The sequence below is a fragment of the Bubalus kerabau genome, chromosome 11, assembly GCF_029407905.1.
Source record: "Bubalus kerabau isolate K-KA32 ecotype Philippines breed swamp buffalo chromosome 11, PCC_UOA_SB_1v2, whole genome shotgun sequence".
NCBI classification, from domain to species: domain Eukaryota; kingdom Metazoa; phylum Chordata; class Mammalia; order Artiodactyla; family Bovidae; genus Bubalus; species Bubalus kerabau.
Genome location: NC_073634.1, coordinates 74,014,641 through 74,031,126, shown reverse-complemented (window position 1 = coordinate 74,031,126; position 16,486 = coordinate 74,014,641). Strand labels below are relative to the sequence as shown.

Below are 16,486 nucleotides of genomic sequence, written 5' to 3'. Positions count from 1 at the left end.
CTCCACTCTGAGCCATTGTGGCTGATTCACAGAAGCCCTAGCAACATTTAAAAGAATTTAAGGGATGGTCCTGGCCTCAGTGAACATCCTCCACTTACAGGTGAGGAAATAGAGGTCCAGAGAGGGAAAGCAGCTTGCTGAAATTCACACAGCTAGTTAGTGGTATCGTATCTTCTGCCTGCCTCAAGGCTCTGTCTGTAACTGAAAGAGTCTCCCCCAGGAGGTCAGAGCTGATGTATTCCCAGCCTGGGGCCTCTCTGGCTGATCATGGAAAACAGAAGGTGTCCTGGTGTCTTCTCAAGTAACTGCACTAATGTTCTGGGTGTGGAAGCCTGACTTCCCCCTCCAGACCGGGTCCTGGCTCCAAATGATGGAAACCCAGCAAGCACTGAAATGGCAGAGTGTGGCAGAAGTGGGAGCCAGAGCTAGGGTAACTGGTCCTTCTGGAACTGAGTCTATGTGTAAGCTATGAGAGTAACAACTCTGCTACCTCCTAGATAGATCTGAGCACTTCAAGGGTGCATGGAAAGGAACACTCGTGCTCACACACACTGCTTGCATGAATGATGCAGATGGGCATTAAATGTGGTTGTTAATTCACCTTTGATTTCCTGAACCAGTGTATAACATAAATAAATGTAAGGATAATCCCCCAAAGTCATTAAATCAAATTTGTACTCACTCAATCTCCATCCTAATCTTTAATCAGAATCTTTAAAAGAGGCTCAAACTGATGGACTTGGGTTTTTCGTTTTTCCCAGCCTGGGTCAAATAGATGCAATGGCAGCAGAGGTTGGGGGCAGGGCCTGAGATAAAGGCTGATCTGAAACATAACTAGCTGGCTCCTGATCAATAGGGATTTTACTGCAGATTGATTTCACGCAAAGGTCAGACTGTGTTGAATTCTCTGGTGAAGAAAGATTCCAAACAAAGACCAGACAGGTGCAGAGAGCCCCCTGACCCCTGACTCCCTTCCTCCTGCAGGAGGGGACTCACCAACTGGTCGAGAGTGGGCGTTACGACACCAGGGAAGATTTTACAGTGGTCGTGCAGCCGTTCTTCGAAAAAGTGGACATGCCCATGACCCCGGTAAAGCCTCATGGATAAGTGGGAGCTACAGGTAGTGCCCAGCTCTTTCTGAACATCACTGGTGTTATCTGACGTTCCTATGACATGGCCACTCTATTCTGTCCTATGACCAGGAGGGGTTGCCTGACAACTCTTACTTTGCTCCTGACTGTTTCCACTTCAGTAGCAAGGCTCATGCCCATGCAGCCAGTGCCCTGTGGAACAACATGGTAAGATGACCAAGACGGAAAATTATGATTCCTCTGATAATAAAAGATTCCAGAAAGTGTTCAGAGGACTTCAGAGACCCATCACTCAGGCTGTGAGATTCCCCACACAGCACTGATGATAAACCCCAACCCCTCTGTCCCACCCTCCCTTCCCCAGCCCTGCCTCCCGACTTTTCCAGTCTTGCCACCTGTTTATCACTCCCCATCTTCCTGCTTCTTGGTTTAGTTGCAACCTGTCGGCCAGAAGACAAGACGGCATAATTTTGAAGACAAGATCATTATCACATGTCCAGACCAGGTAGGGTGCCAGGGGTCTACCTAAAGCCTCTTTTGCAGCCTTTTGAACCTTTCATTCAGGTTTCTCCATTCCTTTCATCCCAGGTTTACATCCACACCCCCAGCTCTGTTCCCCTACCCATCTAATCCATACTGCAGTTAACCATCCACAATGCCCCATCTGATTGGACTGTGAGGGGTGACAGCCAGTACCCAGGAGGCCCTAGATTTCACCTCTGTCTCTCCCTGTCCCCACGAGCTCTGGCACAAGTCTGCACCCAGGCCTCTTTCCAGCTGGGAGGAGGAGAGTGGTAGTACCATCCAGCCCTCATGTTGAAGCTGAGGCTGGGAGGACATTAAGGGCAGGATGGGACCTCTCCATGTAGTCCCCATGGCAGGATGAAAGAGTGAGGGCCTGAGACCTGGAATAATATCTTCTAGGATGGAGATGAGGGCGAGAGTGGGGAGGTCCACTGGAAGCCAGAGATAAGAAAGCAGACATTCACCAGGAACACAAAATAGATCTCCCTGTTCACTTGCAAATTGTCAGAAAGCTTGGACCTTTGCAGCTGCTCCCTCACGCCTATCAGTTCCTTCCTCTGGATTCCCAGAGGGGTCCCAGGTCTAGGACAGAAACCTGCTGAGTAGGAGGCTTCAGGGGGTGGAACCTCAAAGCGCTTGGCTTTTCTTGTCTGGGTGTGAGGCACCTAGGCTACTGCAGGACAGGAGTGGGAGAGGTGGGAAAGGGGGCTAGGAGTTCGGGACCTGGGCTTGTATTAGTAGACAGTGGGACTCTGTTAGAAAGGGGCAAGGTGGAGAAAGAGAGGTGACCTAGCCACCCCGGCCAGCTGGGTAAGAGGCAAAGTGCAGAGGTACTCGTTCCTGGGAGCCCTGCAGGGTTTATTGTGGTCATTTAAGGGGGTTGCAAAGAAGGCTGGGTGCATCCTGGGAGGGGGCCCAGCAGTCACCCTGGAGGGCAGGGACTTGGGAACCTGGAAGGTATTTCTGCACGTGGGAGCAGAGCAGGAGGCAAGTTGACTTGCTCCCGTGGTTCGCCCCCTCTTCTCACAGGCCCGGCCATTTCTGAGCACCTACAAGAACCTCGTGCAGGTATGTACTTGTTGCTTCCTTTCAGCTCAGCTGCCAGTGCAGTGGGCAGCCGCTAGCAGGCACCAGTCCTACAAGGCAATGGGAATGTGGGTGAGCATTCCTGATGGACAGTCGGGGGGTATTCACACTCTTCTATAAAGTCCATTCACCTACACCTTCAGACAGTGGGGAGGGCAAAGTACGCATTATTGATAACAGTTCAGACAGGGGGGCCAGCCAGTCAACTCTCAGCCTCTTTAGACATAAGTGAAGAGAACCATTCCCTTATAAATCTGCTGCAGAAGTGGGGGGAGAGGGGGATGGGGAGGATATGTTTGCAGTGGGCTGGGATCATCTTGTTGATATTGATTTTGGCATTGGATGGTAGGGGTGGTGTGGGAGGATCAGAGCTAGGTTCACAGGTGGAGCCCGGCCTGACACTCAGAATCACCTGGGGCACCTTCTTCAGATGTCCCGCTAGGCCCTCCCCAGGGTGGGGCCCAGGAATCTGCATTCGTTAGAGCTCTTGGGTGAGTCCGATGCCCAGCCAGTTTCTCTGGCCCCTGGCAACCCTGGGATCTATTCTGCATCCCTAGGATCAAGGGAGCCAGCTGCTGTGCAGTGACAGAGCCCCTTCTGCCTCACCACCCACCTCAGGTAAGCCCCTGGTGGCACACCAGGACCCTGGGCCCCTCTACAAGAACTCAGTTAATGGCCAGTGCTTGCTTCCTCTCTGGGTGGCCACCTAGGAGAAGTCCCCCTCTTCTATAGCAAAGTCTGACCCAGCAGAACCCAGAGCAGCCAGGGTCCCCCCTGTTCCTCCAGCTAATGGGAGCACATGTGGGGGGGCCACAGGAAAACCGCCCTCAGTGGCCCAGCCTGGGGTGTGACCTCACCAAGGCCCAGAACCGGGGTGTATGGTGCCCACCAGGGAGTCACCACAGACAGCCAGCTCTGTGGATCACCCTGTGGCCCCAGGCTCTGCAGTCACTGCTGCCTCCTGGAAAGTTCTCAGGAGTCTTCAAAAGAGAACTGGGGGCAGGAAAAGACCCAACATGATTATTCCTCAGACTCTTGGAAATCCAGAACCCAGCTCTAAAGGGGCCATGCATCAGACTGTGACCTCCTCTCCATGGGCCAGTGCCTATCTGGTCATGCACTCCGGTCACAGCTAGTATCCCATGTGACTGCTGGCACCAAAGTGCTGGGATCCCATGGTGCCCAAGCATCCTGCCCTCCCCTTCTTCCTTCTACCCTCTCAACACCTCTCCCTTCCCATAGGTCCAAGTTGATTGGTTGTGTCTCTGATGGGGAAGCTGTTTTCCCCTGCCCTCTGCCTCCACGGCACCACAGATGCTCAGTCTCGCACAGCCCAAACTCGCACATGGGTCGTGTGCCTGGTCTGAAAGCAAGTAGCACTGGATTCTGATGGTAGCTTCCTCCCCACAGACTCAAGTGTTTGTCTGTCTTTCCAGTGCACACCCTGAGACCTGCAGACATCCAAGTTGTGGCCGCTCTGGGGGATTCTCTGACCGTAAGGACTCTTGGGCCCCGTCCTTGCAGGGTGTGGGTGACTGTGTCAGCTCCAGGTCCCAGTTCTTCTGGCTCCAAGGCCTGTACTCCTGGCCTCTGTGCTCTCCTGCCCCTCTGTCCTGACTCCATCAGGCGAGAGCAGGACGAGGGTTTGATTTTGCAGTTGTGTTCCCAGTCAGGTGTGTAAGTGGGAGTTCTTCAGGAGTGAGCTGAACTGTCTCAGGCAGCAGAGGTTATGAACACTTGACATCACATTTTGAACTACTCCAAAAAATAATGTCATTTTGACTCAAAAAATCTTCTAAACCTTCCGTGAGGGTGCTTTTCCCTTGGATTATACTTTACAAGAAGCTCCAACCCTCACATCTGTTTCCTCTTTGCATCCGCCGCAAAGCAGGAAAGACTCTGTAGTTGTGGTAAAAGTTACGCTCTTAAGTTCCAAGAAATAGGGCCATGATATCATTCCAAAGCACCACTTTCTGGCAGCACTTCTGAAGCCATGAGACTGCCTTACAGAATGTCTCCAAGGGAAAGAGAACTGTGAAATGCATGAGAAATCTGTCCACTGCAGATCCGTAGGCTCTTTCTTCATGCACGTCAAGAACTTAGGAGCAGAATGCTGCTAATGGTATTGAATCTCACATTCATAAAGCACTTTAAAGGCTTCAAAACTGATTTTGCAATTATGATCCAGTTTGGTCATAAAAACTATCCTATGAGATAAGCAGGGCATGGGCTCAGGTCTGTAAGGAGGCAGCTGAGATCTGGGGAAGGAAAAACAGCCAGCCCAGGAATTCTGACCCCCTGGGGTGATTCTCTGCTCATGCCGCAGTGCACACACAGGGAACACCTTGGGAAGCCCTGCACATCTGCAGCCTCCCTTTTCTCTGATTTTCCCGTGGATTTTGATATTTGGATATGTTTTCAAAGGCCGGCAATGGAATTGGCTCCAAACCGAATGACCTTTCTGATGTCACCACTCAGTACCGGGGGCTTTCGTATAGGTAATGTTAACCTGTGACCCCCTCCCACCCCAATGCTTACCGCTTCCCCCCACCCCCAGAGATCGAGTGGGGATGTGTCTCCTGTAACATGTATAAATACCGAAGAGCAAGCACCAGGTCTGGAGGGGGCTTTCAGAAGGAAAACCTATCTTATTTCTGGAAAAATGGAACAATTTGATGAGTGGAGAGGATATTTTTCTTTGATAACTCTTTTCTTTTAATTGTGCAGAAGAAGCAAACCGAGGTTCTTATCAGACTTCTGGGTCAACAAATTCAGCATGAAATGCACCGGGAAAGCACCAGATCTCTGAGTCTTCACCTGCCTGTTTGCATGTATATGTGCCCGTGTGGTTGTTCCTGTGTTTCTTGTTTACTGTGTGTCTGTGTTTATTCATGTTGTTTATTCACGTTGTGTAGCCACACCTCTGCCTTTATGTATATGCACACATCTGTACAGAAAGTTCTGAAATGAGACACCCACTTCAGGTGGAATCAGCTGAGTCAAAAACCCCAACCAATAGGCATTCCAGGGCCCCTTCCTTGTGCCTGCATAATGAGGTAGTGGGGCAGGGTGGTATGGGAAGCACAGGCTAAGCTTTATGCTCAGTTGGCAAGTGCCTGATGCTACAGGAATATAAAAGGGGATACTCAACCTTGCCAGGTGGGAGAGGAGGGCTTCCCAGAGAAGGTGGTACTCCGTTAGGCCTTGCCATGTTAGCAGTTTGGTAGGCGAGAAGAGTATTCCAGACAGGAAGTAGGAAAGCTTAAGGCATGTCAGGAGAGTGGCTGCACATGAGTATTCTTGTTTCTTTCTTTCCTAATAAAGTTCATGTTTCTGAGCCCTTCGAAGTCATTGGTGATGAGCTCAGGACTCTGCCACGAGAGGGCAGAGCGCTGATGAAAAGTGGGGTAGCCCAGGGCCGCCCCTCCCTTTCCTGCAGAGAGAATCAGATGAAATGTTTCTTTCAAGGAAGCGAAAGGGAGCAGTGTTCAGCTCATGCAGGCTGTAGCAGCCCTCTGGCCGGCCCTGAGGACCGTCCTGAGAGGAAGTTTTTCCTGGGTGAGGGGCATCCTCACTCAGCCGGGAGCCACCCACAGAGAGGACGCAGGTGTGGATAGTGTGGGGACATCACCTAGCGAGAGCTGAGCTACAGGCCTCCCAGTGCGTGAGGTCCCATACACCTTCAGCCCCCTTCTGGCGGGGGGTCTCTGAGGAACAAAGTCAAGGTTGCCTCTTACCCACTGAGTCCCAAGTGTTACTGGGGCTGCAGGAGAAAGACAAACCAGAGGGAGGAGCAGGAGAGTGGAGGGTATTATAGTCGAAAAAACACGAGGTAGGGGCGGCTTTACTTGGTCTGAGCTAAAGGGGGAGGCAGTGGGAAAACAGATAATAAGACAGACAAGCCGGCCAGCAGTTGACGGTGAGCTACCCCTGGTGTGGTCAGGGGAGCGAGGAGACCTACCTAACTTCACAGTTACTGCGCAGATTCCCAGGATTCAGATACAGACAGGCCATCTTCCGCTGAACGTTTCTCTCTACAGCAGTGAAAAAATCCAGCCATTGATGTTTCTTCCTATGAGTGAGGTCTAGTAAGGCCTGATGTTTTAATCTTCTGGTTCTGTTTTCAAGGCCTCATATATTCAATGGCTCCTGTCCCTTTAAACCCTTTATTCTAAGTGTTTCAGAGACCTGCCCCAAAACCCACATGTGTTAAAAGTAGAGTTTTTTGGTCAGAGTCTAAGAGATAGTTTGACTCTTTATAAAACATGTAATGTTTCCCAAAGTGTGTTCCATAGAACACTAGCCCCAATCTTTGTGTTTTGGGGGAAATTTTTCCTACTATACCCTTCCTCTGGGAAATTCACATGCATATAAGCATATTAAAGGCTCTGAGAAGCCCGACAATGAAGAAATCTATTTAAATTGTCTCTGTTTAATCCAATATTTCCTTAATCCCGGAACACTTTGTTTGTTCAGAGTACCTGTTAGCATCTCCTGGGAAATGTCCATGTAGTAGACCAAGCTGAGAAAAAGCAATTTTCTGAAGCCATTAAAGCTTCTGGATAGGAAATAGGAAATTAATGATTCCAGGTAAACTAAGAATGCAATTTGAGCCTCTTTCTCCAAGGAAACAAAGTAGAAGGAGTGGACCTCATGGAGTCAGACTAGAGAGAAGAGTTCTTGGTAGGTGGGTAGCTATGAGCAGGCCTTGCAGGAAGAGTTTAGGCTGTGAACATTTCCAAGGCCCCTTGGCCTGTAAGAATCACACAGCAGTGAAAGACCCCGCTCTGGCTAGCTCACTGGTGTGCCACATCTGGAGGTCTTTAGAGAATTGCCTTTCCTTCAGTTGAAATGTTGGCTTGATTGCTCATTCAAAGGACCAAAATAAAATTTATTTATCACAAAAAGCATTTCTTTGTCTTATTAATTAGGAGTTCAGTCTCACATTATTGAAACTCCTTTGATAAATGTTATCAAGCATCAGTTTTGCATTTCTCTGCATACTGTGAGTGACTCTGGAACAAAGCCCATCCTTTGAGCTCATGGTGTAATATGAACTCCATTCATCTGAAGGGTCTTGTCTAAACTAGCTGTTTCATGTGGGTCTGTTTTCTTTCATGTTTCCCATAGTTCTGATCAAAACAAGGGTTTCCATATTTTTGTTTCTCCTTATTTATTTGTATAATTCTCTCTTTTCTCCTGGAAATGGGTTCTGAGAGATTTCTGTAGCCTATTGTCTTAATCAGCTACCGCACTTTGTAGAACAAAGATAGTTGTACATAAGAAATTGCAATAGAACATACTTGATGTGTATGCATTTATATATGTTTCTGTGTTTATAATTTTTTAGCTTTTATATGTTTCTAGAAGGAGGAAAGGAGGCAGGGTTAGAAGACAGTGATGGGAGGAGGTATAAGTCTTTGTCATTTCCTGCCAAGTGAAAAGTGTTGTGATGAAGTGCTTTTGGTCCAAAGAAGGAAGGCTCAGGAAGCAGCTAAAGTAGTAGCTTCATGCAGAGTTGGGAAAGGATCAGAAGCTTTAAAAGCAGTGCCCAACCAAAGGCCAGGCTCAGCTCAGACACTGGATGGGAGTGGGGAGAGAGATACCTGAGTGAGAATAGAAGGGTAGAGTTTACCTGGCTGGTGTTTCTCTCCACCTTTTGAGGATCTTGACCCTTTGATTTAAGCCCTTGACCCCACCCTAGTATAAAATAGTCAATTTCACTCCAAGCCTTCTCTTGAATGAAGAACAGCCATAACTTTGATTCATGGCCTGTCCTTCGAAAGTCTACACTGGTGGGCTGAATGCTAACACTGTATTCTCTGAAACCTCTTGGCCTGGAATAATATACTGGGATGGAGGAGGGAGTCACAGAAGAAAAACAACAGTAAATATAGTACATCTGAACAGTGGACTTCATTAAAACAGAAATACTTCTCCCCTTGCCTCCCACATGTGTTCAGTTTAAATGCATGAAAGAAACTGAAACTTTGAGTGTGTCTTAGATTGAGGGCCATAAAACTAGATTATATGAAATTAGATCAGGTGTTGAAAGGCAGTGAGAGGCCATCCCCTGAACTTTCCAGTGGAATTTACCTGACCACTGGGCAGAGAAGAGCCTATCCATTTTCTAAAGGTTTCCAGTTCAAGCTGGTTTTTAGTTACCTTTATGGTTTTAAGTTTCCATAGAAAGTTGATTAACCCCTGTGTGCCTCAGCTTCCTACTCTGTAAAATGGAGAAAATTCATCTACATCCCAAGCTTGTTTGGAGATATGAGATAACTAATGTAGAGCATGGCTGGGTGCATAGTATAGAATCAGCTAAGTATGCGGCCTCCTGATTTGCAGAAGGAAAAAGCCCTCAGATTTCACCTTCAAATCCTGGATTTGGAGGAGCCAGCCTCTTGGGGAATTCATATTTTTTCCGAATCCCTCAAACACAAAGAGGTGGCTCTGGGGCATGACAGATGCTGATGGTGTGGGTGTCTTTAAAAGACGGGGGCACTTTTCTATAAAGCCTGTACATTGATTCAGTCTCTCTCACTGACTTGCTCACTTTCTACAGTTCAGGAGGGGACAGCTCCCTGGAGAACGTGACCACCTTACCGAGTAAGTAACAACCAGTGTCTTGAGTCTGTCCGCTGGGTCCATCTGATGCCCAGGCTTCCTGAAAGTGCCTCTCAGCTAAGAAAGGGAGAAATGACATCTTCCTTATGGGCTGCCATTGAAATGAGAGGAGAGACCTGTGGACAGGCCATTGAAGGGGCTGGAAAAAACTATGTTAAAACCCTGGCCCTTCTATATGCTGGCCAGGTGACCTGGGCCAAGTTACCAACAGCCTGAGCCTCAGGTCTCTTCACCAGCCCAAAGGGTATGAAGATAGATGAGCCCGAGAGAGCGGCTGCACTGCAAAGAATAAAGAAAGAAAAGGAAAGCTGAGAGGCTCTTGCTGCCTTGGCTCAGCCTGTCATCAAGCCATCTGAGGCCTCAACCTCTTTCTGGGGCATACTCCACCTCCCATCCTAAAAGCTCTCTGTGTCCCGTGTACCCCCTTCTTTTCCAGATATCCTTCGGAAGTTTAATGGGAATCTCACAGGTTATGCGGTGGGCACAGGAGATGCCAATGAGACAAATGCATTCCTCAATCAAGCTGTTCCTGGAGCTAAGGCTGAGTAGGCATTTTTGGGGTGAGGGAGCTGTTGGGTAGGGAGTGGGAGGCACATCATTCCCTTCACGGCTGTAATTCTGACCTCTATATACACAGGGGGCCTTTATTTACAGCAATGATTGGAGAGTCTCTTGGCCATTCTCTTCGCTGGCTGCCTCTGGGACTGCGGGGAGGCTGGATGGCTGGATCTTGGACAGAGACCATGATCCTAGAGCCTGAACTTGGTCTTGCTTTCCTGGGCAGCATGTTCTAATCTTCAGCTACCTGACCCACCATATCCAATTTTTAAAACTTACCATGGCATAATGGTATTCTCTCCAGTGCCTCATGAGTGGCAGTTCCCCCCATAGATCAGGGAATATCAACCAAATAGGTGGGCAATACAGAGTCTCCATGTTAGAAGCTGCTTAGAGGAGCTGCTTAGAGGAGTGGCGAGTCATGTCCTGTCCTTATGCCCATTGTGGGGCTACAGGAAATGCAGTTGAGAAGCTAGAGGCATCTGGCGCCAACCACTCAGCCCCCCAGGCTGACCTCCAAGGAGACCCCTCCTCCCACACCCCACTCCTAGAGGCTTCAGCCACCTGGGTCACCTCATTCCTGGCCCAGCCTGGGAAGACCCTTCTTGGTAATAGAAACAGCCAAGATGGTGGTACACATGGACCCGCTGCCAGGTGCCCGGAGACCTCTGGTCTGTGGCTCCATCTCACACTAAAACAGGGGCCAAAACGAATGAAGAGCTGAGGGTGCCTGAGAGCTAGTCTTTCCGTGAATTATAAACCCAGGTATGTGTAGGGTGTAAGTTTATTACCCCACCTCTTTCTATGTGTGTGCACTCAGTCACTTCAGTCATGTCCTCTGACTCTTTGCAACCCTATGGACTGTAGCCTGCCAGGCTCCCTGTCCATGGGGTTCTTCAGGCAAGAATACTGGAGTGGGTTGCTATGACCTCTTTCTAAGAGAAGCATTTAACTAAGTTGTGCCATTACCAAAAATGACACAACTAACATATACCTAAGAAAAATCACAGCCACTGGTGGGGGGAGGAGGGGAAGAAGCAGCTGTGTCAATATGAGACTTTTAACTATTGTGCTTGAGCATCAAATGCTCAGCTTCCTGGCAGCCAAGGTAAAAGAGGAAGCATGCAACAACTTTCCTAGATCTAATTTCAGAGTCTATACCAGTCCTTTAAAGGAGATGAACAGTTTCCTGCACGGAATCATTAAAGACACTTTGCACGTGGAGTCCTAGAAAGGAAACCATGCGTAACAAATATGATTGGCAGTACCCTTGACTATAGAGGCTTGGGACAAACACAGCTAGTTTTGTGAAGGGTTATTTGTTGTAATAACTTCTCCAGAAGAGGCAAGTAGCTTCTTGTCCCTGAGCCAGCTCATGTTGGAGGGTGGGGGGTCAGGGGTGGGGTGAATGCCATGGAAGCCTCAAATTCAGGCCTTTTAGGATGAAAGATTTAGGGGCTCTTCCTCAGTAGGACTGATTTCCTCTCCTCCTCAGGGAACTTGTAAGCCAAGTCCAGACTCTGATACAGAAGATGAAATCCGACAATGTAAGTCAGATTTATGATTATCTTAAATACTAGCTTGCTAGCCCAGTAAAATCCCCAAATGGAATTGTTGGCCATGAAAACAGTGAGCCCCCAGTCCCTAGAGGCATTCAAGTGGCAGAGGGCAGCCTCTGTCGAAGGCTGCCTGGAGGAGATTACGTCAACCAGAGAGAGGTTTGTCGCTGATCACAGTGACCCTGAAAGTCCTTCCTGATGCTAAGAATCTGTGGTCTATAAATAAATCTTTGAAGTGCTGTCAGCTCTGAGGTTCTGATCCTGTTTTTTCAAAAGGGCAAGGAAGTTTTAGAGGTTTGAATGGATTTCCTAGAGCTGTGTTGTTTTTTGGTTTGTTGGAAATCATCAAGCGTTTTCCTGCCTCTGTACAGAGAGTAAATTTCCATGAGGACTGGAAGGTCATCACGGTGCTGATTGGAGGCAGTGATTTATGTGACTACTGCACGGACTCGGTAATGGGGGCGGGTCAGCCTACTCATTGCTCTTGACTTTGACCTGTGGGCCCTGGAGATCCTCTTCGAGAACAGTCCCTAGAATTAACCTCAGGATTGTCCAAGGATACCTGTGTGTGTGTGCATGCACACATAATTCACACACGTGCACATGTACACACACACACACACACACACTTCTTTCCCCAGCCCCTCAAATTTCTGGCCCGACCTCCCTGTCCCATATAGTGTGAGTCAGCAAGTAGCACATATACAGGGCTTCTGGTCCCCTCTCTTACGATTCCTGAAAGAAAGAGAAGAAACAGTAAACCCCAAGCAGTTAGAAGTGGGACTTGACACGTCCTACTCCTGAAGTAAAGCTCCAGCTGAAGGTTGCAGTCTTCTGTCTGGCCCAGCGAGTACCCAGCTGTTCATCTCAGATTCTGACATCGTGAGCTGGTCACAGTTGGAGGCCAAGGGAGAACGAGTCCTTGGGGCTGGAGCTGGGGGCCTGGGGGAGAACCCAGTTCTGCCTGCTGGCCTGTCTCCCTAACCAGCTTCTCTTCTCTCTCCTGTCTCTTCCAGAATCTTTATTCTGCAGACAACTTTTTTGACCATCTCCGCAATGCCTTGGACATCCTACATAGAGAGGTGGGTGGGGGCTCCCACAAACTTGACACTGCTCAAGCATGGTGGGGAGAAGAGAGTAAAACACCCCCTTCCCAAGGAGCTAGACAAGGACATGGGCTCCTGTCCTTTCCATAGTTTGGGGGTACCCCCAAGGAAGCCTCATGCTATTTGGGACCAGTTCCAAGGGTCTCAGGCTTGAAGGGCAAAGCAGTGTGTGCACTAAGCATCCCCTCACCAGGACTGGGAACGTTCTCTGGTGGTGGCAGCTGGGTGGTTCACAGGCTGGGCACTGCGCCCTGAGTGGCAGGAGTGTCTACAGCAGGCCCCTTTCTGGCCCTGCACCCAACATGTTCTCTCCCTATCCCCTGGCACGGACAAGACTTTCTGGCTGCCTGGGAGGGGTGCTCAGCCAGCCAGAGGCTTCTCTGGGTTTGCCACAACCCTGAGCCTGCTCAGCAGAGTTAGTCCAGGCCAGGCTAGAGGGAGCCCATTAAGGGCTAATGTCCTGGCAAACGGGGCTACCTCACCAAATTGAAAGCTAACTGATAGCTGAACAGAGCTAAGTCGTATTTGACTCTTTTGCAACCCGTGGACTGTAGCCCGCCAGGCTCCTCTGTCCATGGGATTTCCCAGGCAAGAATGCTAGAGTGGGTTGCTATTTCCTTCTCCAGGGGATCTTCCCAACCCAGGAATCAAACCCAGGTCTCCTACATTGAAGGCAGATTCATTATGAGCTGAACCCTCAGCATTTAGACCCAAGACTGCCATGTTGGCCCACTCTGGGAGGCCCATTCACACTGCTGCCCGTGTGGGCGGCACAGACTGCAGGGCTCTGGGTGCTCACCTTGTGCTGACACCTCCCAGGACCCCTCAGGGGCCCCAGAGCCTGGTCCCGCTTCTCAGGGTCCTAAGGCAGCTGGGGAAAGCAGCTTCCCAGGCCCTCTCTCACCCAGAGCCTCGCACATAGGTACCCCGGGCACTGGTCAACCTTGTGGACTTCATGAGTCCCAGTATCATGAGGCAGGTGTTCCTGGGGAACCCCGACAAGTGTCCCGTGCATCAGGCCAGGTAGGCGGGTGCTTGCTGATCTGGTTCACATGGTGGGAACTCCTCGGGGTCTCTGGGACTTGATCTGTCCATGTGCATCTATAAAGGGGTCTGTGCCAGGACCACCTCCTTCTGGGAGGTCGAGGTCAGGGCTCCCACTTCCCTGACCTCAGGGTACCATTGAACCTCTGTGATAGGGGAAGTTGCTGGGCAGAGGTCAGGGCTGGGACACAGGCTAGTGTTTGAGAGACAGTGCAGCCCAGCCTGTGAGAAGGAGTGACATACAGATGTGTCCACACATGGTGAAACCATAACAAAAGCAAAGCTCACTTACCTTTGCGGGGAAGAAGTGACCTGGGGAGGGACACGCAGCTTCCAGTTGGGAGTGTTTTGTTTCTTAAGTGGAGTGAGAAGGACACAGGTGTGTGTTTTATTGTTCCTCCTGCATCACACATCCATTTATTCACTTAACAAATGCTTTTTAAAGTCTTACTCTGCACCAGGTTCTGTTTTGAGTAGAGAGATCTTTTTTAACATCTGGTAGATTTTATGAGTGTGAAATAATTCATCATAAAACAAAAAGGAACATAGCAGGACACTAGTGTGAACTCCAGAGGTATCTGGGGACCTGAGCAACAGAGGCTCGCCAAAGCATGCGTTTGTACTTATTTTTAAACACTAAACATGGGCTTCTCATTGCCTAAATGCATTTGTTCAGTGTAATTTGTTGAAGGCCCAGGGCCCGTGGTCCAACACTTAGTAATTTGTTAACGTGAGAGGGTGCCCATCCATATATCCTCCCCTTGTGCCTCCCTGGGTCAGGCCTGAAACCTGCCCCGAGCATGTGTAGCAGAGCCTCCTGCGAGCCACTCCCCCACCTCCACCCTGACCACAGCTTTGGCTCTGGGTCCTTCTGTCTCCCCTCTTTTTGCAGCATTTTGTGCAATTGTGTTCTGACCCCGCGGGAGAGCTCCCAAGAGCTGGCCAAGTTGGAGTCCATCACCCGAGCCTACCAGGTAAGACCAAGAAGGTCTCTCCTCCGCCTCGATCAGCACACCAGCCCAGAGCCCCCCTTGGGAGGCTCATGGGAACAGAAGAGCTATTCAGAGTTTGACAGGCAACATCACCATCCAGGCCACTTCCTGGCTTAGGTATCTCAGGCACCTGAGGCAGATTCACAAAGGAACCTAGGTGACAAAGTCCTCATGGCTGAGCTGTCTTGCTGGCTCAACCCTTGGTCTGACAAGGGGAATAGCCCTGGTTGCCCCATGGGACTGCCTTTCCCTCCCCTGCCCCCCAGATGCCCAGCTGCCCCGGCAACCCTCCACCTCTCCAACAGGCAGGCCACGAGCCAATGAGGGTGTTGCAGGTCCCAAGCCTAGCGGCCCTCTGGAGGCCTCTCCTAGATTGCTGTTCCTTTTGGGACTTCCTGCTGGCCCTTCAGAACTTGCAGTCCACTTAAAACCAGAACCAAAAGGAGGCACAACCCATTTCCAATTCTCTGGGAAGAGGTTTGTCATCAAGTATGTTTGTGTTCTCAAGAGAAGAACTGAGTTAGCACACCTGTTGAGGGAGATGGGCACAAGGTCACTGCCCATCACCCCCAGCCTTGCGCTAACGGGTACCTGGAGCTCCCGGGCCTGTGCTGAAGATGCCCACGGGTGTGTCCCCAGAGCAGCATGCGCGAGCTGGTGGAGTCCGGTCGGTACGAGACGCGGGAGGACTTCTCTGTGGTTCTGCAGCCCTTCTTCTACAACATCCGGCTCCCTGTCCTGGCGGTAGGCTCCCTGCCCTCCCTGACAGGGCTCCCACAAGGAGGAGGAAATTCAAAGTGGAAATACCAAGTGCTTCCACAGACTGGGAACAAATGGGGCGGACCCAGGCAGCTCTCGAGCTGCTGCTCTGGTGGCTGCAGCCTCCTTGAACATCAGAACTGTATTCAAGAGGCAGCCCAATGTTTGATGTTCTCATGACTGCTCATTGCAGCCTCCATTTTACTAAGTACCTACTACATGCCAGGCACTGTGCATACCATACATAAAATCTTCACAATTACCTTCTGAGGTGAGGTTTATCATTCCCATGTAAGAGAGGCTCAGAGACATGAAGAATCCTTCCTAAAAGCATGCAGGAAATAAGGGACAGAGGTGAGATTTGAACACGTCCAACTCCAGACTGTTCACTTTCGGCCCCATACCCAGCACTGTGGCTGTTGTTTCTCTCCCTGGCTCTGCTCTCCACCTGACTCTTCCATTCTGAGCAGAAGGGCTCTGTGAATGGGCCAGGGTGGACACTTGGGTCTGTCCACCTGGGCCTCCATCCCAAGGGCCTGGCCTACTAGAAGAAGCTTTAAGCACCTAGACTTTGCCCAGGCCTGAAGCCCTATTCTCCCCACCAAGCTCACTGGGATCAACTGGTCAAGAGTTGGGAAATAGCTGTTCCCAGCTGGCTGGCTAAGACTTCCTCAGGGACTAGGATCTCATTCCCTCATCCATGGCATGGGTTGCATAAATGCGCCTAAAAATATAGATAGCACTTTTTAAATTAAATAAAGGGAATTGTGAGATCCAGAAAGCAGGTTGGGGGCTTGGGGTCACTCAAAGTTGTTGATCTGTGGGACTACTCTGAGCCCTCTCTCGAGGTGAGCAGGCCCTTAGGAAGCCGCAGGTTGGGAGCGCCGCCCAGGGATGTGGGGTGTCGAGAAGTTCACTCCAGAGGGCAGGCCTGCCAGTGAGCTCCACTCTCCACCCTCAGCACCAACAGGATCTTAAGGATGTCTATTTCTCTCCTTCAGGATGGGCGCCCAGATGTGTCCTTCTTTGCCCCAGACTGCCTCAACCCAAGTCAGAAATTCCACTCCCAGCTCTCCAGGGCCCTTTGGGTCAACATGGTAAGATGAGTGGGGTTTCCTGATTCTCTGGGGTTCTAGTCT

At 50.1% G+C, this 16,486-nt stretch overlaps 1 protein-coding gene across 1 annotated transcript in view; it reads left to right on the top strand.

Moving 5' to 3' along the window:
• PLB1 (phospholipase B1) overlaps positions 1-16,486 on the top strand; it is a 126,286-nt gene that overhangs the window by 76,867 nt on the left and 32,933 nt on the right. Inside the window, exons 27-42 of the mRNA XM_055540617.1 lie at positions 985-1,089; positions 1,203-1,298; positions 1,525-1,596; positions 2,646-2,684; positions 3,260-3,320; positions 4,139-4,197; positions 5,127-5,200; positions 9,268-9,311; positions 9,766-9,874; positions 11,383-11,434; positions 11,818-11,898; positions 12,463-12,528; positions 13,475-13,575; positions 14,489-14,570; positions 15,228-15,332; positions 16,349-16,444. Coding sequence (XP_055396592.1) covers positions 985-1,089; positions 1,203-1,298; positions 1,525-1,596; positions 2,646-2,684; positions 3,260-3,320; positions 4,139-4,197; positions 5,127-5,200; positions 9,268-9,311; positions 9,766-9,874; positions 11,383-11,434; positions 11,818-11,898; positions 12,463-12,528; positions 13,475-13,575; positions 14,489-14,570; positions 15,228-15,332; positions 16,349-16,444 — 1,242 coding nt within the window. The remainder of the gene's footprint in view (positions 1-984; positions 1,090-1,202; positions 1,299-1,524; positions 1,597-2,645; positions 2,685-3,259; positions 3,321-4,138; positions 4,198-5,126; positions 5,201-9,267; positions 9,312-9,765; positions 9,875-11,382; positions 11,435-11,817; positions 11,899-12,462; positions 12,529-13,474; positions 13,576-14,488; positions 14,571-15,227; positions 15,333-16,348; positions 16,445-16,486) is intronic.